General features: G+C 36.0%; 1 protein-coding gene and 1 long non-coding RNA gene across 6 annotated transcripts in view; one reads left to right on the top strand and one right to left on the bottom strand.

Moving 5' to 3' along the window:
* CCDC102B (coiled-coil domain containing 102B) overlaps nt 1-25,544 on the bottom strand; it is a 762,014-nt gene that overhangs the window by 507,388 nt on the left and 229,082 nt on the right. For 4 of the 5 annotated variants that reach the window (XM_069099570.1, XM_069099571.1, XM_069099569.1 and 1 more), the window contains one exon: nt 6,689-6,898. The exons of the other annotated variant lie outside the window; for it this stretch is intronic. In XM_069099570.1, coding sequence (XP_068955671.1) covers nt 6,689-6,898 — 210 coding nt within the window. The remainder of the gene's footprint in view (nt 1-6,688; nt 6,899-25,544) is intronic. 5 annotated transcript variants of the gene reach the window in all.
* LOC138170331 (uncharacterized) lies at nt 1,357-21,061 on the top strand. Its single transcript, XR_011170577.1, has 3 exons — nt 1,357-1,594; nt 17,948-18,054; nt 20,680-21,061. It is a non-coding gene; the product is annotated as an uncharacterized lncRNA (long non-coding RNA).

The raw sequence follows: 25,544 nt of genomic DNA on the forward strand, positions 1-25,544 counted from the left end.
GTGTAAAATGTTTAAAGGACTTGATAAAATAAATAGTACCCATGAAACACTATTGGCAAAAGTTATGTCCATAAGAATTTATGTTATGCATATTATCACATCATATCAGGACTATAATGTTGTCACTATATTATAATATATGCATAAATATGCATACATATATGCATGTGTGTTCATAGAAACAAATGTACATATATGCATGTATGTATATTTGTTATAGAAATATATGTTGCTATAAATATATATATATATACACAAATATAAAGTTTCTTAATATTAAAGTTTTGGTCTAATCAGTTTTTAAGGTAATAGCTTTCTTTTCTGAAGTCGGCCAAGAATCTTATCTTAACCCTAGGTTTCTCCTCTTCCTTTCCATGCTTTGATGATTAAGGGCTAGGTGTATGCTTGCAAATTAAGGTTCGAGGTGGAGTGGGGGGTGGGGAGCATACAGCAAATATTTGAATCCATTTGAGTAACTGATTGCTGTTGTTTTTATCAAAAACTTTGATTCAAAATTTCAAAATATAAAAAAATTAAAATATCAAAAATTGAATTCAAGCAAAATTGTATTTGCCGTTTAAATTCCTTGTTTTCTTAAAAGAAATAATCACCTAAAGATGATCAAAGATAGGAATAGTCACTGTTACAAAACCTATGAAATTCAGGAAAGCTAATGCAATGTTGGTGGATCTGTGAATTGACCCAATCATGGTGGAAACAATTTAGAATTACAGTAAGAAAGTGACTAAATTGGCTATATTCTTTTACCTAGAGGGCTACTATTGCTAGACAGTAAGGAGGAAAAAAATGGAAAAGTCCAATTTACTACAAAATATTTATAATAGTATTTTTCTTAATTTGTTTTTACTAAGAAAAGAGTAAAAATAAAGCCAATGTCCATTAATTGTGAAATGGTCAAATAAATTAAATAGATGGATAGATATGCACATATACATATACATATGAATATATAGAATATAATTTTGCTATAAGAAACAATGACTTTATATGAAGGAGGCATGTGACAAAATTATTTGAACTAATGTGAAGAAAGAAATATATACAATGACTATGGCGATATAACAGAAAGAACAACCATAACTAAATCAACACTGAAGTATGGGTAATTCTGACTAAGCTGGACCCCAAAGAATAGACAGAAAATATTGTCTCTGCAAAGGTAATGACTATGGACTATGTTTGTGGAACACCATACTTACTATTGAATTTGATTGACAAATTAATTAATTTTGTTTACTGGCTTTGGTTTTTTCTACTTTTATAAAAAATAGATCTCTGTGTGGGGAAGGAAGAAGGGATATTTGGAGAAATTAAAATGATACAAAAGAAAAATTATCAATAAAAATAGACAAAACACAAAAAGGAAATAATCATCTGACTGAATTCAGTTTCTTTCTGCTGTTCTCTGTAATACCCATTTTGCTTTCTGTGTATATACAGACTAAAATGTATCTCTTCAGCACAGTTCTACCTATATGGATATCAAGTAGCATTCACTTTTATCCTCCTGATTGTCATGTCCAGTTCAAGAACAGGAACTGCTGGCCCAGCATGCAGGTGCGAGAAGAATTAGGTAAGGTTTGATCTGTGTAACACCATAGCAGTACAATTCAATTCTGTTCAGCAAGCATTTATTGACTGAATAGCATAGCACTGATCTTTATAGGGATATAGAAATATATGACATGGGGCCTACTTTCAAGAAACTTATAATCTTCTTGGGGGAAAAGTCATACCTATACAAAAATATTAGAGGTAAACATAAGAAAGCAAATACTAAATTGAATACAGCCAAATGCTCCCAAGAAAGATGTATTTTTATTCTATTCATCTTAATAACCATTTATAAGGCACCTTTGGAGCAGCTAAGTGACAAAGTAGATTGAGTGCCAGGCCTGGAGTCAGGAAGACGCATCTTCTTGAGTTCAAAACTGACCTAATACACTTACTAACTGTGTGATCCTGGAAAGTCATTTAACCCTATTTGCCTCAGTTTCCTTGTTTGTAAAAATGAACTAGAGAAGGAAATGACAAAGCACTCCAGTACTTCAGCTAAGAAAACACTAAATGGGGTCATAAAGAGTGGAACATGACTGAAAAAAGTGACTGAGTAACAACAAAAACAAGAAACCTACCTTGTGGCATGACCTGAAGGACATAGAACTGAAAAAAATCATGAAATTATCTGCTTGTAAGAAACTTATGGTCTACTAGGAAATAAACATCCTGGCATATATTAAGTCGCTAATCATACTGATACTATCTGTCTATCTCTACCTGTTCCTCGCCATGATTAAGTGGCTTTCTGCCTCCGTCCCCTTCTCCCATTATTAAATTCTCTCAAGAACATCTGTTTTGAGGAAGGGTGCAGACCCACCATCCTTCAGTCTCTGGATAATTTCATCCTTACCCTATGTGGGAACCCTTCCCCTACCTCTTTTTTTTTTTTATTTTTTAAGCAATCGATGTTAAGTAACTTGCTCGAGGTTACATGGTCAGTTATTTCTGGTTGTGGTGCTAAGTATCTGAGCCCGGATTTAATCCCCAGGTCATCCTGACACTGGAGCCGGTGCTCTTACTTGCTGAGCCACCTGGCCACCCCTCCCCCTACCTCTTTTAATGTTTTATCTTTTCCTGTATAAAAACATAAGCTACCTGAAGGCAAAAATTGTCTTTCTTTTTGTCTGTATTAGTTTCCCTAGCACTTAGCACAGTACCTCTCACAGGAGTGCTTAATAAATGCTTGTTGAATTGACCTGTTGACTATCCACACAGGTATGATAAAGAGTAGCTATTTCCTATATCTTGAACATAGTCCTTCCTCCTCTAGCAGAATTCTTATTTTCCTTAAATACTCATCTCCCTTCTCAAATTATTTTGTTCTGTTTGAATTTGCATACATTTTATATCCTGTACTACTACTGACTTTTAACCAGACTTCTGAAAGGCAGGAACTATTTTCTTTTCTCTTTTTATCTCCTTCATATAACATAGTTTCCTTCGCAATGAAGGTCCTCAACAAATGTTTATTGACTTTGTCAAATGGGGTAAAGCAGAGATCATATTCAGATAATAAGAGATATCTAGAATTAGAAACATGAAACAAAAGTAAAAATATTAGGTAGGGAGAAAATAAGCATTTAAGCTATGACCATATGCTTTCAATAGTTAATTCAGGGGAGGGTCAAACCAATTTAAAAAAAGAGCTAATATGTCATATACATAAATATACCAAAAGACCAGAAGTGCTTAATTTTTTTTTTCTACTTGTCAAATAGAATTGTGTAGATACTCTGTGGATGACTGCATTAAGCTTAATCATGGTCTTTGTTTCATTTTTCTCATGCAACACAGATAAGAAAATAAGTCAAACATTTTAATAAAACTTCCATCAAATCTATGGTGTTCTGTACAGGTATTTAAGTTGTACCAGAAGTTTACATTAGGTCATTCATCTCACCTTTATTTTCATAATTAATGTTCATGCTAGCTTTGGGAGCACAACAGGGAAATAATCAATCATTACCCAGCTCAAACTATGTATGTTAAAGGGGAGTAAAAGAGTGAGCTATAATATGATATTGCCTATAAATGCATATTTTTTAAGGTTTTTCACTATTTGTATTCTTAAAATTAACCGGTGGGCTCCATTTATAATTATATTATCAGGCTATTTTTCAAATGTCATTATTATTATTTTAAAATTCAAACATCATTCCATGAGGAGCAATCAATAGTACTACACCAAATCCATCATCTGATCTCAGTTGATTCATCAATTTATCTGAAGCCATGGAAAAATGCCATTTCCACCAGAAGAAACAGCAGCACAGACATCAATAGAATTAACCTTTTGGGAATAGCCACTCAAGGCTTAGCAAATGAAGAACTAATCTATTTACTCATGTTTAAAATACAATTTACCCATTAAAAAGTCAGATATAGTTTTTGTAAAACATATACATTACAATGATATAAAAATAGGTGTATGAGCAACATGTCTGCAAAGAGATTGAGAGCTTGAAATTTATTTGAAATCAGTTCACCTGAAAGAACCTTTATCTTTTGAATTACTAATGCATATTTTTTTTTGTTCTGAGGAAAAAAATTGTTTTAATCTAGCATCAATTCCAGGGAAAGGAGAAAGGAGATGGAAATTTGCTTGAAAGTCTTGGATAGAAGATTAAGTCTCTATACTTCATGTTCCATATTGGCAAGCTCATTTTAAAAGTTTCATTTTTCAGTACACATGGTTAAAAGTGTTTTATATTGAGATTTTTAAAAAATATAAACTCATTCTCAATTCCCATTGACAATGTATCTGGGTATACAAATTTATATAAGTAACTTGTGTTGAATGAGAAACTATTGTTAGAATTAATAATAACCATTTTGGTTCAATAGTTACAGTACAAAAAAGTGAGATTTTAATAGACTTTATTATTCATTTAGAGCTCAAGGAATAGGGAATTACTTCTTGTTCTCATATAAAATAGGAACAAAAAACATATGCTAGACTTTATTACCTTGCCCAGCATCACAGCACAGAAATGGTTCAGTATGCTTAATGACCAAACTTTGAACTATTTTGGAGATTATGAAGACCCAGAAGATACTGTGACTGACTAGTATAAACCATACTCATATGTGAGAGATGAGGACTTTAGGAGACAGGATTTCTAGGTAAATTACTGTATCATTCTTATAGAGAAATATTTCTTGAAGTTATGGACCTTTCATGATTTGGACAAAAGGTTCCTGAAGTTTTTCAAAAGAACTAAGAGTGCCAGGCTGGTACTCCAAATAATTTAAAGTCCTCAAAATTGTCTGGGTTATTCTGATTGACATAAGCTTGATGCAGATGTTCTAGATTCAAATGTCCAAAAAGAGAAGTACAGATGAGAATTCCAATGGCCCGATGGGAGAAAAAATAGGCAGAGATTGTCTATGGATAGAACGTGGCTAACTGGAGGTATTCCAAATACTCTTCCCCTTGGGTTCATACAACCATTATTATATACAATTTCATTTGGCTGTACCCTAGGAAAGTATCCAAATAATTTGAAGGGACATCTTGGCTATTCATTTAATATTTAATAGGAAGATCAAGGTCATTTATGAAACTTTTAGATAAATTCTAAACAATATATAACCCTCAAATACAGAATTGATGTGCGTGTTAGAACAAAATAACTTTATGATTAAGTTAGTGGTTTCAATGAATACCAATTAAAGAAGTGTTGTGAATACCCTGGTATAGGATGAAAACTACAATCAGTGAAAATAATGATTCAGTTTAAAGCTTAAATGCCTAAGTCAGGAGCAACCAGGGCAATATTACAAGGTGGCATTGCACTGGTTGCTTCAGTGTGGAAGACACTGAGAGAAAAGGAAGGAAGGAAGGAAGGAAGGAAGGAAGGAAGGAAGGAAGGAAGGAAGGAAGGAAGGAAGGAAGGAAGGAAGGAAGGAAGGAAGGAAGGAAGGAAGGAAGGAAGGAAGGAAGGAAGGAAGGAAGGAAGGAAGGAAAAGATTGTTACATAGTAGGGATGTATAGAATTTTCACTTCTGGTCATGACATTTTTAGAATTTAGTTATATTTTCAAAATATAACATTTTTTGATTAATAAAAATCTAAACTTTGAATATAGAAAATTCAGAAAACTGCAAAGTTATCAAAGACTGAGTAAAAGCAATGTGGTATTTTGGTTTTAAATCTTTATGAGCTTTTAAAGAACAAAAATATAGTATGGAAAAATACACATATATTTAAAACAAATTTCCTCCTCACCTCTGTCTCTTCAACTTGCTAGTTCCCATCAAAGGGAGTAAAATGGAAAGAAAATGGCATGATTGATATACTAATTACATATAAATTACCTTAAAATTTCTTACATTACAAATGAAAGTGATAATATAAACTATAACTTAAAATTACAAAACCTATAAGCAAAGCATTTTCCTCCATGAATTATGAAGATCTTTACAGAATTATATGGAAAAAATAATTTTAGACAATTCAGGTTTTTAGTGACTATTTTGAATTACTATATATATATATATGTGTGTGTGTGCGCACATATGTGAATGTGTATATGTCTATAACAGTCTCTGAAATTTATTTTAAAATTGATATTAGAATTCGTTTTTAAAAATCTTATTTGATCTTGATTCCATATGAACCAAGGACATGTAGACAACAGGCCAAATCTATCAAGTGTTTACTAAGATTGCTGCTGACTAAAGCTTACTGAGTAATTACTAGAATTGATGGGACAAGACATTTGGTGTGAATAAGGTCAATTGCTTGGAAAATGCACAGAGAATGAAACACAACAGGCCAAGTAAGCCATAAAGAATGACTAAGGTTTTCTAAGACTTATTGTCATTAGGGGGAAATCTTTGAAACCACACTTTTCTCGAAGTCCCTGAGAGGCTCTGACATACTGTAAAACTTCAAAGTTGTTGATGTTCTAAGTTTTCTTGAACCAAAAGAGTGATTTTATAAGTTAGAGTATCAAAAACCTGGCATGATACCTTTCTGGTAGCATCTTAGATGGCAGAAAACAGACAAGGCAAACACTGGAAACAGGTCAAACTTGAAGATAACTAGGCATTAAAAATAGGATATCTGCATGTAAGAAAAGGTACTTCAAAGTAGAATCCATACCTTGTTTTTCTCTAGCAGCTCACTTTGTGACATCTTCAAATCAAAACCTTGAGAGGTTGCAGCTAATGGATTTTTTTTATCCAAAAGCTCTTCCATTTCTTTCACCTGGGCCTTTAACCTTCTATTATCTCTTTCCAATCCTTGTTTCTCTGTTTCAAGTACTTCCCTCTTGCCCCACTCAGAGGTATTCTCAGTCTGCAGTCTCTCCAGCTGAAAACACAGAATCCAAAAAACCAGCGTGGAATACATGTACTGCCAAACTACTAGAGAATTCAAACAAACTGTAACACATGCTGAAAAGGTTTGATGGCAAATTCAGAGAAGTAATTGCTACATTTATGTTTTTTTAAGAGATACGTCATTGAGAATTTAGAGGAGAAATACATTTGTGTGAAACTGCTGTGTTTGAGAAGCTGACAAAAAAAAATAAGCTGTAAGGCTAAACATGTTCATGGATAAACTGGATTCCAATATATCCAATCTAGTCATTTTGTTAATATTTATAATTAATAATGAACAACACAGTGTAACAATAATGCCATCAAACTAACTCTCTGGTAATCGGTTTTCACTATTGTATGTAAATATCACTATTTCACTATGGCAATAGTTTTCACTATTCTCTCTGACTCAACCTGAAGTTAATCTTTAAATAGAAATTGTAAGTAATCCTACCAATTCAGGCAGAGATAATCAAGGAAGCAATTTGATGATTAGAGCATGTTTCTATAAATTGTGTCTAGGTAACCTTGACTTATCACATAGGCTTTATGCCAAAAGTTCATTTAAAAATATTTCAAACTCATTTTTTTCCTGTAAAAACATTATGATAAATGATAATTAGCTTCATAGACTAGGCTAAAAAAGGTATTATAGTTCATGAGTTTGCTGAAGTAATAATAACTAGAATTTATCTAGCACTTTAAAGTTTGGAAAACACTACAGCTGCTACTCGATGTTCCTCACAACGACCCTTTGAGGTACTGCTATCATGGTCCTCATTTTACAAATGAGGAAATTGAGGCACAGTATTACTGATTTGTTGAGGACCACACAGAAAAGAGACTGAAGCAAGCAAATTCGAACTCATATTCCTAACTCCAAGTCCAGAACTCTAACCAATACACCACCTACTTTCTTTTGAACAATGAGATCATTTGAACAATTCTGGATAATTTTGGTTACATTAAACTATTTGTTCTTTTAAAATAGTTTAATAACTGCTTCAATAAATCTGATTTCCTTTGCAATCCTACATATGTTATTTTACATATTTATAAACATTATTCTGAAAAAGGAGTCCGCATTTTCAGCAGACTTCTAAGGGGTCCTTGACACAAAAAAACAGCTAAGAATTCTTGCTCTTGGGTAGATCGTGGAATAGGTTACATACACAAGACACACTAGTCAATGAGTATAGTAATCTACTGTTGATAAACACAAATACCTCAGCATCTGAGATAAGAACTCACTATTTGACAAAACTCCTGAGAAAACTGGAAAATAGTATGGCAGAAACTGGGCATAGACCAAAGTCTGACACTGTATACCAAGATAATGTCCAAATGAGTACACAATTTAGGTATAAAGACTGATACTATAAGTAAATTAGGGGTAAAAGGAATAGTTTATCTATCCGATTTATAGAGAATAGAGGAATTTAGGACCGAAGAAGAGAGAACATTATGAAATGCAAAATGGACAATTTTGGTTACATTAAACTGAAAAGTGTTTTGCACAAACAAAGCCAATGCAACCAAGATTAGAAGGGAGGCAGAAAACTGGGAAACAATACAACTAGTGTCTCTGATAAAGTCTCATTTCTAAAATATACAGAGAACTGAGTCAGATTTACAAGACAAGTGATTCCCTAATTGATAAATGGCCAAAAGATAAGAATAGTCAGTTTTTCAGAAGAAGAAATTAAAGCTGTCTATAGCCATATGAAAAAATGCTCCGAATCACCACTGATTATAGAGATGCAAATCAAAAGAACTCTGAAATACTACATCACACCTATCATATATGCTAACATGACAAAACAGGAAAATGATAAATGTTGGAGAGGATGTTGGAAATTAGGAAAACTGATTCATTGTTAGTGGATCTGTGATCTGATCCAGCCATTCTGGAGAGCAATTTGGAACTATGCCCAAAGGGCTACAAAAACGTGCATACCCTTTGACCCAGTAATACCACTTCTAGGCCTATATCCCAAAGAGATCATAAAAATGGGAAAAGGATTCATGTGTACAAAAATATTTATAGCAGCTCTTTTTGTGGTGACCAAGAACTGGAAATTTAGGGGATGCCCATCAATTGGGGAATGGCTGAACAAGTTGTAGTACATGAATGTAATGGAATATTATTGTGCTACAAAAATGATAAAGAGGCAGCAAAAAGATAAAGACTTCAGAAAATCCTGGAAAGACTCAGATGATGCTGAGTGAAGTGAGCAGAACCAGGAGAACATTGTTCACAGAATCAGCTACAGTATGCTATGTCTGATTTTGATAGACTTAGCCCTTCTCAGCAATTCAAGGATCTAAAACAATTCCAAAGGATTTATGATGGTAAATGCCATCCACATACAGAGAAATAATTATGGAGTCAGAATGCAGAGTGAAGCAGACTACTTTCTTTTTTTTTTTTTTTCTTTCTCATGGTCTTTCCCATTCATTATAATTCTTCTATGCAACACGACTAACATGAAAATGTGTTTAATAGGAATGTATGTGTAGTGCCATATCACATTGCATGCTGTCTTGGGGGAGGGAGAGGGAGAAAAATTAAAACATTTGGAAGTGATGAATGTTGAAAACTAAAAATAATTAAATTAATAAATATTAACTTTTTTAAAAAGAATTCTTGCTCTAGAAGGTGAGGCAGAATTGAAGATTGGGCTCCATACCCCTAGTGACTTTTCAACAATATTAGCATAGGGATCCAGCAGTTGAGACCACAAATTATAGGAGACATTTCTTCCAGCAGAGGATATTTGAACATATGGACAGTCAATAATATGTTAAGGTCAGTAAAATGTTACCATTAAGTTTAAAACACACAACAGGCCTTATTATCTGCCTTGCCTCTACAATCAGCAAAGACCTAGCAAGGTCATCTGACTGACTGATGGAGCCAAAGGACTCATCTTATATAATAGGTTCCTGAATTCTAAGTATTTCTGAGTCTTTCCACCCGCCCTACAACTGAAATTTCTTTTGCATGTTATTCTATTGCAGTTAAAGCACGAACTTCTTCAGAGCAAAGACTCATGACATTCCTATTTTATCCCTATCATAGAAACTGAATAAAATATTCTTCATTCACTAATGAACAGTGTATCGAGATTTCATGGGGGGCTGTGTATGTTCAGGGAAGACTAAAGTCTCTGGTGTGAGGACTGCAGAGCCCTTTTCAGGTCGGCTTTCCACCCTTGGGGTTCCTCTTTTCAACCTAACTCACAGCTGTGGCTCCAAAAAGCTGGAGCATCTGCAGCAACTGTACCCCATAACCATTTTGCCAGAGCTAAACAAGATTGAGGGTAATCAGGAGGTCTCAAACCCATCAATTATTTGGGGGATGTATACCCCCAAGCATGTGGAGACACGGGGAGACCCCTGGTGGAATGGGAAGATGAGAACAATTTGTTCCAATGACCATCAGGCAGCTGAAGTAGGTTTTGTGGAGCTCTTACAGCTTGGTTAGACATTGAAGACACAAAGATCATCCACTGAACCTCAAGTCATCAGCAGTCATCTTGACTCTGTCCTGCCACTGGACTATGATGACTTTGGAGGAGAGATTGAGGCCGATGACTCCATGCAACTCTGCCTCACTTAAATGCATTTTACACGTGAATCAAAAGACATCATCCCGCCATTTTACCATTCAAGATTCATCATTTTACCATCTCAAAGTCCTATGGCTACAAGTGAAAAAGAAACAGCAGTAGATACCCTGGGAGCTGCAGTCACAACCCTGCACACAGGCAGCCCAGCCCACAGGGGCATCTTCTCACCAGAAGCAGCAGTGGGATTCAGCAGTCCCCTGGATGTCTGAGCACCGAAGGATTGCACTGTTCACCTCCTGCTGCGAAGAAGGGGCTAGAAAAGGTGCCTAAGTATCGTCTGATTACCCAATATTAGCCTGATTACCATATCAGACTGGGATCCCACCCTGTAGTGGAAATACAAAAAGGTACGAAAACTTCTGCAAAGATGATTCCACTCACTATTGTTACATGGAATGTGTGCACACTTATAGACAACACAAATCTAGTAGACCTGAAAGACAAAGTTCTTGTTGCAAGAGAACTCTACAGGTATAGCCAGCTTACTGAAGTTGGAGCTGAAGGCCCTTTTTTTCTGGAGTGGCTAAAGTGAAAAGCAATGCTGTAAAGCTGGTGTAGTGTTTGCAATCAAAACTAATCTAGTCAACAAGTTTATATGCCTTGAAAAAGAATTGAATGACAGACTCATGACAATCTGATTTCAGGAAAACACTATGCCACCATCATCATTTCATATGCTTCCACCATGACAAACCCTAATGAAGTCAAATTTCATGAAGATCTGGAGACCTTTATCATAAATGTGTGAAAAGAGGACAAGCTTATAATTCTGGGTGACTTTAATGCTAGAGGAGATTCAGACTAGCAGACTTAGCAGGGAGTCCTAGGGGGAATGGAATTGGAAACAGAAACAGGAATGGTCACTTACTCCTGAAGCCTTGTGCATCCCACAACCTTACAAAAACCAGCACTATCTTCTGTTTACCTAAATGCAATAAAACTTCGTGGATGAACCCTCACAGCAAATTCTGATATTTAATAGATAATGTGATTGTAAAGAGGAGAGACAGAATGTGAGATAAATGAAGGGAATGCTTGGTGTAGCATGCTGGGAAGATCATAGATGAATCTTCTCCAAGTTAAATATTCACATTCAACAGAAGCAGGGATCCCAAGGCAAAATGACTACCAGAAGAATTCATGTCAACAGATTAGAGCTCTTCTCTGAACTGGAATGGTTTATTGTAACTTGGAAGGAAAGTTGAGCAAACACACATCTGGCAGCAGTGGAGCAGAATGGAATGTGCAACTTTCAGAGATTTGATGTATAGCACTGCATTTGTTCATCTGGGTCAGAAGACTAGAAAACATCAAGACTCGTTTGGTCAAAATGATGGGTTAATTCAGAACCTGCTAAACAAAAAAGGAGAACTCCACAGCATTTACTAGTAGCATAATTAATCCATCTCTAAGAAGACAGTATTTAATTCCATCAAAAGTAAAGTACAAGTGAAGCTTAGAGTGATGCAGGATCCTTGGCTCAGTAAGAAAGCAGATGAAATTCAGTTCTGTGCAAATAATAAAAATTCAGTGGGCTTTTATGATGCTCTGAAGGCTATATATAGTCCAAAGACCTGTGGTATATCTCAACTATTCAGTGCTGATGGAGCCACATTGATTAGTAATAAGGACATGATCCTAAACATATGTGCTGAACACTTCCATAGTGTTCTCAGCAAACTGTCATCAATCATTGATGAAGCCACTGACCATTTTCCTCAGGTTGAAGTCAGTCCATCCCTAACTGAAGTTCAAACTAAAGAAAATGTTCTGAATGCCATTAGGTTCCTTTCATGTGGTAAGGCACCTGGTTCTGATTCCATTCCAGCTAAGATTTACAAGTTAGGAGGTCCATTGCTCATACAAAAGCTGACTGATATTTTCTGGATTATAGGGCAAGGAGAGATCATCCCTCAGGAGTTCAATGATGCCTTCATTTTTCATCTCCATAAAGGTAAAGGAAATTGACTTTCCTGTGACAATCATAGGGAGGTCTCTCTCTTAGTCATTGCTGACAAGATTCTTGCCAGAATTCTCCTTAATAGGCTGATCCTTTACCTGGAAGATGGTCATCTACCTGAAAGACAGTGTAGCTTCAGAAATGGCCAAGGAATAATCAACATGGTGTTGGCTGCCCAACAAGACAACTCTAGGAGCAAAAAAAGGCCAGGAGCAAAAGAGAGGCATGTACACAATGTTTGTAAATCTGACCAAGGCCTTTGATGCTGTCAGTTATGAGGGTTTATGGAAAAATTGTCAAAATTTTGTTTCATGGAAAAGTGCATCAGCATCCTATATCAATTTCACAATTCCATGCATTCCTGGATGTGGATATTAGATGATGCTTTTGTGCTTTCCCAGTTACCAACGTATGAAATGGGGTTAGGTGCTTGTTTCCATGCCTCTTAGCATGATGCTTTTAACCATGTTGTCAAACATGTCTTCAAAGAGGATGAACAAAGCATCAAAATCAGCCCCTGCCCCGATGCTAAATTCTTCAGCTCCAAAAGGCTATAAGCCAAGACCAAAGTGGAAGAAGCGTCGCCTCATGTTTTTCTGATTGCAGATGATTGTGGCCTCAATGTAGCCTCTAACGTTGAGATTCAAGAAATTATGGTCCTGTGCTGCTTGTGCTGATTCTGGTCTAACAATTAACACCACCAAAACGCAGGTGTTCCATCCACTAGCACCACACTGTCCACACGTGTAACCATTGCTTACCAAAAAAATGGAGATGGTTTGAATGTGAAGGATAAGTTCACTTACTTGACAGTATACTTTCCAGGGATGCATAGATTGACAATGAGCTTAATGAATACATTGCCAGAGCTAGCTCATTGTTGGGAAGGCTAGAAAGGAAACTGTGGGAGAGAAGATGTATTAGACTAACTACCAAACCAAAGGTCAACAGAGCCATTGTACTGGCCTCATGGTTGTATACCTGTGAAACTCAGACAGTGTACCAGTGCCATCCCAGGAAACTGAATTGCTTCCATTTGAATTATCTTAGGAAGATCCTGAAGATCAACTGGCAGGATACCAGATACTGAGGTCCTTTCTCAAACTCCACTGTAGACAGTGCACTCCAATGGGGTGGCCACATTGTTTGAAGGCCAAACATACACTTGCCAAAAAGACTATTTTATGGAGAACCCACACAGGACAAACACTCCCATGGTTGTCATAAAAAGTGATACAAAGACACTCTCAAGATCTCTTAAGAACTTTGGAATTGATCATGTGACATGGAGATACTGGCACAGGACTACCCAGCATGGTTTGCCTTCATCAGAGAAGGTGAGACACTATATGAGCAAAGAAGAATTGAAGTAGCTTGAGAGAAACATGAGAGGTGCAAATTTAGAAAATCCATCACAAATGTTCACATGGACTATTGGTGCCTGACCTGTGGTGGAACATTCCAAGCTTGTATTTCTTTGATCAGCCAGAGTTGGACACACTGTAATTTGATTGGAAGAGCATAGTGATGTCATTTTGGTACAATTCAAGAACAAAGGACAACAATCAATCTAGATTTCAGAACAGATAAGATCTCTCACATCCATAGGAGTAAAATAGGGAAATGTGGTTTGATTGGTATTAAATCTAAAACTGCATTCAAAGATATCAATTTCAACTTAAAGTAAGGTCTCTAATGCACTCCAGGGTTCTGTACTTGGCCCTGTCCTATGTACTACAAACTAACAGCATTCAGAGCTGGATCATGTCTTAGAGATCTAATTCAAGTTGCTTATTTTATAGATGATGACCTGAAACTCATAGAAGCTGATTCATTTTCCCAAGGTCAGGATATTAGCAGAGCCTTCGTTTAAATCCAGCTCCTTCAAATCCATAGCTAGTCATTCTTCCATGATGCTACATTTGATCAATGACATATTAATGACATATTTACAAAATGTGTAGAGAATAAAGGCTGGAAAGTATCAATATTCAGAAATAGTAATTGTTGGAGACAGAATCAAGAGGGCATAGTAAAAGTAGGGACTCACCTGAGTCTTTCAAAAATTATTTTAAACAACTTCTAGAGCAGCAAAACCCACAAAAAGATAGAGTGAAAGAAATTTTTAGCTCAAGAGAACTTGTAAGGTAAGCATTAAAGGTTGCTGCACAAGAGAGAAGCACAGTTCAGCACAGGTCACACCACCACAGACTAACCCCAGCAAATCCAGAGCAGGCCTCCAGGCAACTGAATCATGGGCAGCAGTTTACAGACCTCCCAGTCCACAGATACCAAAGACAACTTAGAAGTTCAGCAGGAAAGATCTGTCACACCTTAGTGAGTGTGGAGTACAGGCTAATGCATGCCAAGCCAACACAGCCCTGGTCACAGCAAATCAGAATAAAAAAAAATTTGAGTCTTTTGAAAATTTCTTTAATTTTCATCTTATGGAAATACATTTTTATTTCTATGATACAAAAATGTTGAATATCTAACAATGATCTATGAAGATCTGGACTGAAGTAGATCTGGACTAAGGCAGATCCATGGAATTTTTTTCTTTTGTTTAATTGGTTGTTTTTTTTTCTTTTAACAGAGTAAGGGCTCGTGTATTTTGTAGGTCTGTCATAGATTTCATACTAAGACACACACACACACACACAAAACTTTATCAAAGGATTTCCCCCTGCCTCTTTACCCCTCCCCCCAAAATCTATATCAAGATTTAAATAGTGAATATGACAAATGTGTACCAAAAAATAACTCTTGTGTGTCCCCCCTCCCACATGAGAAAATCAAATCTCAGAAAAGTCACTCCATAAATTATGGTTTCAACAAACTGCTGGATATATCAGGTTCATTTCTGAACTGACAATGGTAGAAATTCTCTTACTGGAAAAACATTCGCTTGGGAGTGAATGAATCAGCAACAGCAGCAGCTGCTCCTAGAGCTCTCAGCCCACAGACAGACTATAAGGGTTGACAACTGGTCAGAAGGAGATTACAGTCTTTTTGCTAGCATGGAGGTAAAACTCAAATTCAAATACAAAATTCAAGAGAAGCAAAAAAAGTAAAAAGAAAAGGGAAGCTATAAGGGATTCAATAAGGTTGAACTGTTTACATTCCTATGTGGGAAGATATTTGTAATTCATAAGACCTTTCTGTTCATTAGTGCAGTTAGAAGGAGTACGTATGGAAGAGGGCACAGGCATAAGCTGAATATGAAGGGATAACATCTGACAAATAAAATGAAGGGGTGAGAAAGGAATGTGCTAGGGGAAAGAGAAAGGGAGAGGTAGAATGGAGTGCATTATCTCACATGAAAGGCAAGCAAAAGGTTTTACAGAAGAGGGGAGAGGTGAGGGAGAGTGAGTGAGCCTTACAGTATTGGCTTAAAGAGGGAATAACATACACACTCAATTGGGTATAGAAATATATCTCACCTACAGGAAAGTAGGAGGAAAAAGGAGGATAGATTGGGAGTGGGAGTAGTCAAAAGCAAAACACTTTTGAGGAGGGACAAGGTGAAAGGAGAGAGAGAGCAGCATAAATGGGACGATAGGATAGAGAGGAGCAAAAGGAACTGTGAAAAAGGAAAAAATTAAAGCAAGTTCCTTTTATAAAGGTCTTATTTCTCAAGCATAGAGAGAAATGGGTCAAATTTATAAAAATAAAAGCCATTCACCAATTAATAAATGATCAAAAGATATGATCAGTTTTGAGATGAAGTCATCAAAACTATAGCCATATGAAAAAAATACTCTAATTCACTATTGATTAGAGAAATGCAAATTAAAACAATTCTGAGATACTACCCCATAGCTATTAGATTGACTAATAAGAAAAGGTAAATGACAAATGTTAGAAGGGATGGGGGAAAATGAGACACTCATGCACTGTTGGTAGAGTTGTGAACTGATTCAACCATTCTGTAGAGCAATTTGGTACTATGCCCAAAGGGCTATAAAGCCATATTCTTTGACTTAACAATACCACTTCTCTATCCCCAAAGAGATTTTTAAAAAAAGGGAAAGAACATATGTGTGTGTGTATGTATGTATGTATGTATATTTTTACTTTTGGGGTTAAAGAATTAGAAACTGAGTGGATGCCCATCAATTGGGGATTGGTTGAAAAAGTTGTGGTACATATTTATAAAGGAATACTATTATACTGTAAGAAATGATGAGCAGAACGCTCTCAGAAAAACCCAGAAAGTATGGGCTGATGCAAAATGAAATATAGTGGGTACAAAGTAACAGCAATATTGTAAGATGATCAACTGTGAATGACTTATCTATTCTCAGCAATACAAAAATCCAAAACAACTCTGAAGAACTTATGATTAAAAATGCTACCCATCCACCGACAAAGAACTAATGGTATCTGAATAGATTGAAGCATGTTTTTTTTTACTTTATTTTTCTTGAGGGTTTATTTGTATATGTTTTCTTTCACAACATGGCTATTATGGATATGTTTTTCATGACCATACATGTATAACCTATACCAAATTAATTGCTCTCTCAATGGGAGTATAAGGGGGGTTGGGAGGAAGGGACAAAATTTGGAATGCAAAGTTTAAAAAATGAATGTTGAAAATTGTTTCTACGTTGTAAGTTGGGAAAAATAAAATACTAAATGAATAAGAAGAAAAAATAATCAAAGATAAAAGAATCAAGAATAAAAATGTCTGTCCATCATTCAATGAATATTTACTTTTTATAGACAACATTGCATTTTATTTTTTAATTAAAATTTTATTTTTATTTTCAAATTTCTCCCACCCTCTACCTACCTATTCAGAAGGCAAGAAATATGATACCCATTGTACATATGAAACCTATATTCTAGCCACAGTGCCAACAGTTGGGGGAAAAAAAAGCACAGAAATTAAAACAATTCTTATTTCAATGAGCTTTCATTCTCTTAATGAGAAACGACATATGTACATATTTATATAAAAATAAAATAAAGTATAAATATCATTAGGGATGGGACTAGTAGCTAGTGGATCAGAAAAGACTTTATATAGGAAGTGAATGAGACACATTTATTAGGTTCTTACTGTATGTGAAGTACTGTGATAAGTTCTAAGGATACAAATAGAAAAGTAAGACAATCTTTGAGCTCAAAGAGGGGAGTCTAAATTCAGAAGTTTTCAGTCGCAAGTAAAATAGAATTCCAAGGATTTAACGTACAGTAGGATAGTAGACATTAATGTTTCCATTTGATGTATCATATAAAAATGGCATTTGAATTAAATTTTGAAGAAAAATAAAGACGATACGCCACCATCATCATCTTCATTATTGTTATCATTACTGTTTTGCGATATGATCTTTTTGTGTGGCCCAGGTTGTAAGTACAGCAGCCAGTCATGGGCCTGATCCCAGTAGTGACTGAAACAAAAGTGTTAAACTGCTCTATTTTTGTCTCTCCTTAGGTATCCTGGTAAGCCTCTGCTCAGGGACCTCATCACATTATTGCCAGACTTCATCTGCATACCCAATCAAATTTAGCCCTACTGTATCTCAGAACTTTCAGGTTCAGGTAATCTATTAGACTCAATGTACTCTAGCAGTACAGACTATAGGTGTGTAGCACCATACCTAGTGAAAATAGATTCCAAGAGGCAGAGTTCAGAAGAAAGTACTTTTCAGGTGTGATGTACTCTCTATTTAAGCTAATACTTCATTAAAAAATGATCAGTTTAATGTTAAAAGGAGATGAATAAGTAGCTTCAATAAAGAAAAGTTTTAACAACAGCCAAAGGATGTTAGAAATGAAATTTGTTGGTATCTAAAGAGCATTAGATAGGAACTTTATTTAATTAAAAACACAAATATGTGTATGAAGTAACAACTTTCTGATGGGATTTAAGCAGTTTGGAACAGAAAAAAATGAACTGCAGCATAATTATAGTGATTCAAGTCACCTGGAAAACAAAATAGAATGGTAACACTTTTATGTAAACAGTTTTATGGTTTAAAGGATCAGAGAAAGAACTTTTACTTATTACAAGGTGGAAAAAAATGTAACTATGAAGAGTTCAAGGACACAAAATGAGTTGGACCACATTAAAGACTTTAGAGCTTTAGGACAATATGTTCCCTAAACTTATTTCCATATACTTATATTATGTCTAAAGGATAAAACTGAATAGAATCAAAATCGTATCACATATGCCAACTGAAGTATAATTTTAAGTGAGTATTGATTTCATAAGGGAAATTTGAGGATCTGTAACCTTTACATTGAAAGGTGGATCACTGAGAATCAAAAGCCAATGTTTTTTTATTTAAGTCACTGAAAAAATAAGAAAGCTGAAGAATGACAGGAGGAAGAAATGGCATGGAATTTGAAATGCAGTTAATGTGAACTGTGTAAAGCAGGCCTGCACAACCTGCATCCAGTCAAAGGATTTCCTCTACTTAAAAAGGATGCCGTCTTCAACATTTTTCCTGGGGCTCCTAAAATCCTTTGGCCAGCTCCAAGCTGCCTGAGAGTCAAAGCAACCTACAGGCTGCAGGTTGTACAAGCCTGGTCTAAAGAGACCAATAGCAAGAAGAATCAGCTGACAAGAAGACTTTGGCTTTTGTTGCTTGAACAACTAAATAAAGATGACAGTTTATCTATTGCCTTTCAATACCACCTACAGCTTTAAAGAAGTAAAACTCATAAGTATATATTATCCCTTTTCTGCTTGCCTCTGTTCTGAGAAAACAGAAAAGGCCAAAGCAGATACTGCAGATATCTCGCAATGTAAGAAAAGCTGACTGGGTGGATTTTGCTACTTATTAAGCCTAAGACATGTATTGGCAGTTCTGTTCTGATTTGACAACACATCACCTGAATGAGTGAATTACTGACTAGGATGGTTTGTATAACACAGAAAGAGCCAATTTCATGAACTTTGCAGCACTCCTGCTTAAAGAGAACTGCTGTTCAAATTAAGATCTGTAACTTTCTAAATGTCCTTTTAATGGTGATTAAAATTGAAGACGTTCATAAATGCTACATTCAAATATAAAAGAATAGAGGATTTACCCATCTGAGGAGTGATAAGGATCAACAAACAAGCAATGAAGAGAGATGCTATTTCATGGGATATTTACATTTTCTAAATGGGTCAATATTATCAAAACCTGAAGTCCAGAGTAGTTCCCCTAAATACTTGAATTTTTCTTTCTCAGCTGTTCCTTTTCCAGGTTCCTATAAGCATATACCTACTCTCTTTAACATTGGGAGCATTAGTAGAGTTCATGCCCCAGCTTTATATTAGTATTGTATCACATTTTATTATTTATGCATTTGATTTAATGTATTTATGATGTTATAATGATTTATTTTGTATTAAGTAAATGGCTATTTTAAGTTCTAAAAGTCTCATTATTGCAAGTGGCTAGTTTGTGTAAATATAACACTTGGTGCTTGGTTTTTCTGTTGCCACTGAAACCTTAACAGTATGTTAATTTTTTAATAGCTTGGGTAAAAAGAAAGATAATGATGAGAATTCAAGAGCTAGAGCAGTGAGGAAAAGAAATATATTTGCCACTTACATGGTTACCACCAGGGTTCTCAAAGAATTCAGATGTAATTGTGCGGTATTGTTCTCTCTCTCAAAACCTAGAGTGGCATGTATGAGAGCAGATTGTAGAGAGAAAGTCAATGTCTACATGCCTTGTGTAAGGATGACACCGTAAAGAATCTGTTTCAAATGGAAATCCTAGTCACCCCATGTATTATTATTTTTTATGGAGTTGTTGACCATTGTATTACACAGGCATGAAGGAGAAGTCTGCAATGATGGAAGATGGGATATCACTTAACAACAACAAAAAAAAAGCCTATCAGGCTGAGTGTATGAAGTATTTAAAAATTCTGGACTGATATATTGGAACCATGTTGGGAAAGGCTTCAAATGTCAAAAACAAACTACTTTGTATTAAGCCCTGGAGAAGACTACAAGATACTGAGCAGGAAAGTGGCACTGGCAGTGCTGTACTTTAGAAATATCATGACTGCTATGTGGAGGATAGTCTAGCTAGGGGAGAAACTTGAACCAGGAGCTCGGGGTATTGGAATCTTCAGCACCTAGAGCAGTAGCTAACAGACTGTATGAGATATTCAGGAGGACTGCCACCTCTGGTGTGACGGCTTGCTGTTTCTTTTCAGGGGCATTCATCCACCTTTGATGTATCCCTGATTCTCCCAACTCTCACCTGTGTCTGCAAGAAGATATAGAACGTGCAGCAGCCACACCCTGTTAAACTTTGTTGGCAAATGGAATTAAACTAGGTTGAGCATAACCAACAGGCCTCAAACCTCTGGTTAAGTTGGGGAATGTCTACCCCAAGCATGTGAAGACTTTCCTCAGTGGAATGAGAGGATGACAACATTGTTCCACTGGTCACGAAAACAACTGAAAGCAGGTGCTGCAGAGCATTTAATAGAGCTTGGTCAGGGGGAAGGCTAGGTGGTGCAGAGAATAGAGCACCAGCCCTGGAGTCAGGAGAACCTGAGTTCAAATCCATCCTCAGACACTTAACACACACACACACACACACACACACACACACACACAAACCAGCCATGCGACCTTGGGCAAGTCACTTAACCCCAATTGTCCTCCAAAAAGCAAAAAAAAAAAAAATAGAGCTTGGTCAGGCAAGAAAGATGCCAAGGTTATTCACTGTATCGTGGGCCATTGCTAGTTGTCCTGGCTTTTGTCCTGCCACTGGACTTAGATGACTCAAGAAGAGAGAATAAAACTGACAATACCATGCAATTCTGTCTCACTTAAATCCAAGTCAAAATATCTCCTATGATGTCACTGGTCCTCTGGAAGGACAAACAACAACACACTGAGTCACATAATAAAGTTCATGGAACCGAAGTGACTCGACTATAAGCTATGTGTCTGTAACAGCAACATCGAAGATTAACACACTCATAGCCAATAATAGGGGCGTGATGCTATAACGGAAAGGGAGGCAGGAATTCCTGCGTATTCTGAACTGGTTGGACTGCACGTTCAGTTTGTGACATGGCATTTTTTCAGTTTTTTTAACTTTAGACTCAAACACCTGAACTCAAATACAGACTAGAGAAAAGAAAAAGAAACATATCATAAGCTTAAATATCGAAACTTAAGTACAAAGTAAGAAAAGGAAAAAAAAAGCATGTAGTGCTCAGTAGAATATGAGAGGTTTCAAAATATATAGCAATACATTTTCATTTTCAGGAAGCCTATATGATAAATATTACACATTGTGGTGAGGGCTGTCCAGCTTTGCTTTCTTGTCAGTTTTCTTTTGTTCTCTGCTGTGCACTTTTTATGTTCTTTTTTCCCCTTCCCCCCAAAAAAGGTCACAATTAAATGCAGAGATAGATAGATAGACAGACAGACAGATATAAAGACAGACACATAGATATACATATATACATAGGTACATATATAGACATAAACTTTCCCTTAAAAATTTTCCACCTGATGTTTGTTTTTATATTTGTGCATATTTTTTATTTCCTATCCCTCCTGACCCCTCTAATTTACTTCTACCTGCTACCTTGACCTTCTATGACTTAGCCTACCCCCCCAAGAATCCCTCCCATGTCTCTTATTCCAAAAATCTCAACACTCTTCTATACCCCCCTTTAACATATTCCTTCACTCTCCCCTCTTTCATTGTCTACCCCCTTTCCTCCCCCCTGGAAAGCCAGGCAGGAGCAGCTCTCCAGAGGACTGCTGCTGTGAATAACTTTCAAGGTTCTTATTACACAGGATAGTGAACTCTCTGTTTATTCAGCAATAAACTAAGACAAAACATCCACAGAAATCAAAGTACAGCATTCACAATGTTATGGCATAACAATTTATCACTAAAATGGCCACATAGTTTTCACCAAAGTGGTCACCTAGTTTTAAGCAAAAGATAACATTCATTTAGTAACATAATCATTTAGTAAGTCCTTAGGTATTTAATTCAAACTGAGAAAATTATGTTAGTGTGGCCTACATGTGGAGAACTCTGACCTTTACATTTAGATTATTGAGTTAAGAAATTATCCAATTAAGAAGGAAGAGGGCTTTTTGATTGAAGTGATTAAGACAATGTGACCAATGTGACCTAGGGATGGAGAACTTTGACCTTTATACTTTGTGCCAATTAAGGAGGCCTCAGCAGAGGTCTTTTCATCTTGACTTGAGGCAGGCTCTCAGCTTCCATGGTTCCTCTTCCATGGTCCCAGCTCCTGCCCATATCTATCCAGCTGCCACCTGGGTTCAAAGGCAGACAGCTCTCAGTTCTCTGTCCAGCTGCTTGTGCAGTTCCTGTTTCATATTCAAGCTCACAATGTCTGTTCGACCTCAAGTCCTTCACAGTTTCTGTTCCTGGGGAGACAAAGCTGAACAAAGCCACAATAACATTGATACACATTGCCAGCATCCTCATCAATTCACTTTCTGCCTGTGAAATCAGCATAGCCCCAACAACAAGGTCTGAGGAATCAAGACAAATCATCAGTATGGTCCCAGGACCTCTGAAATCATCAGCAAGACCTTCCTCCAGGATTTCTGTAAACATACAACAAGAAAATCCTCTTTCAGGGCTTCTGAACCATCAGCAAGGTCCCAGGGCTTGTGTAACAACAGCACTGTCCTCCATCAGCAGATGAATCTGACAAAGTAACATCAAAACAGACAAAGTACTGACAACACAGCCATGCCTCCTCCCAGTTCTCCTCTCTTCTCATTTCTCAGTTCTTCTCACTTTTCAGCTCAGTCCTCAGTTGTCATTTCTCTTTTCAGTTCCTCTCAGTTCTCTTCTCTCTCTCCAGCAGTAGCAGCCCAGCCTCCAGGTGCTCACTCCCAGAAGTTCTGGCCTCTCTTAGCTTGGGATTTTCCTTTAATATGTTATTAGCTCCTCCATGTTCTTCCCCTTCCTGTTATTTCAACAATTCCATCCCTCTGTTGGATTCCCAAGTTCTGGTCTTAATATTTGACACAATCATTAACTTGGAACAAGGTGCTAAGTACTTGTTTGATTGCAAATACAAGGGGCAGGGAAGATCTTCAAATTCCTGTTACCATTACATCCCCTTACCATTTTATTTCTTATGAATTTAAAAGGTTTTATGCTCTTCTAGATATATTTATAGAAATATAGATGATATAGATATAGGTATAGCTATAGATATATTATTCTCTTTTGAACCCATTCTACATGAAAGTAGGTTATCAGAACTACCAGTCTTCTTCCCCCATCTAATTCCTTTGTGTCAGTTCTTCCTCTTGCACCTCATTTGCATTAGTAATTTCTCTCTCTCTTTTTTTTACTGTTCCTAGATAGTTTTACATTTTAAAGTTATATCATTCTCAGGTCTAAACCAATCTTTCTTATGAACTACCCAATTGTTAATGACAATCTTAGACATAACATTTATATATATATATATATATATATATATATATACATATATATATATATGGTAAATGGTCTATCCTTACTGATTCCCATGTAATCAGCCTTTGGTATGTCTCCCATCTTCCTAGAATCTTCTCTATGACACTGAATTTTAAAAGAGACCTTCACAAAGTAGAACTCATACAGGGAAGGGAACTGGAAGTGCTCTTAAATACAATTTCAAATGAGAAGTGATGGAAGGAAATTGGGATGTCTAACTTGGGGGATAAAAGGATATCTATGGTTGGAGTAGTGAAAAATCTCTTTAAATAAATCAAGGGCTATAATGTGGCAGATAGATCAGACATTCTGTATAACTCTAGAGAGAAGAACTTAAAACAAGTGTTAGAAGTTACAGGGATTCAAATTTTGATTCAAGATAAGGAATAACTTTTTAATCAATTTTTCCTTAACCTAATGGGTTACTTTTAAAAAATTAAATTTAAATTATTTTATGGCACATTTTAAGTTCCAAACTATCTCCCTCCCAACCTTCTGATTCACCTGCTCTAAAGAGGGCTTCCATTACACACATATACACAACACACACACACACACACACGCAATTATAGCTATATATATATATATATGTAGTTATATGTGTATATAACTGTAAGACTATAGTCATATATAATACACAAACTATACATATAACTATATGTAACTATATATGTGTGTGTGCATGTGTGTGTATAGTAAAACCATAATATGCATACTTCTATTTTATCAATTCTTTCTCCATTGGAGGATAGCATCTTCCTTCATGGGTCTTTTATAGTTGATATAAGTATTTCTAATACTCAGAATAACTTAGTCATTCACAGTTAATTCTTTGAACAGTATTGCTGCTACTCTACACAATGCTCTCTTGTTTCTGCTCATTTCGCTCTTCATTATTTCATGCAAGTCTTTCCATGTTTTTTTCTAAAGCCAAACTCTTTATCATTTCTTTCAGCACAGTAGTATTCCATCACAATTATATGCTATCACATGTTTAGCCATTCCACAACTGATGAGCATCCCCTTAATTTCTAGTTCTTTGCCACCACAGAGAGAACTGATATAAATATTTTTGAACATACACTTTTTTCCCTTTTACCCTGAGTAACAGACATAAGAGTGGTATTGCTGGGTCAAAGGTATACACAATTTTATAAGTCTTTGGGCATAATTTCAGACATAACAAACTCCTTTATGAAGTGATGAGTTTGCCCTCAATGAAAATCCTCAGCATCAAACTGAACGATTTACCTATCAAAAATATGATAGAGGGATATCCCCACATGCACTGGAGGGTTGGGCAAAGTGACCTCTAATGTTCTTTCCTTTTCTAATATTGAATTCATGATCCAATGGTTACCCAGAAGTTTGGGGGGAGTCTCATTATAAAATGTGACTAGAAATCATATTTTCTTTGTTATTGAGAGATCAAAAATGGGGCAGATTTGTTACTTGGTAGTGATAAATATTATACTGTACATACTTGATACCAATATTAGTTTTAAGGGAAAAATATTGAACTTAAAGCAATGCAAGTTTAAAATTTAATAATGTCCCAGAACTGAAACCCAAACC

Source organism: Petaurus breviceps, unplaced genomic scaffold, assembly GCF_028583685.1.
Source record: "Petaurus breviceps papuanus isolate PSGF00001 unplaced genomic scaffold, PetGlider_PUasm1.0 38, whole genome shotgun sequence".
Lineage (NCBI taxonomy): Eukaryota > Metazoa > Chordata > Mammalia > Diprotodontia > Petauridae > Petaurus > Petaurus breviceps.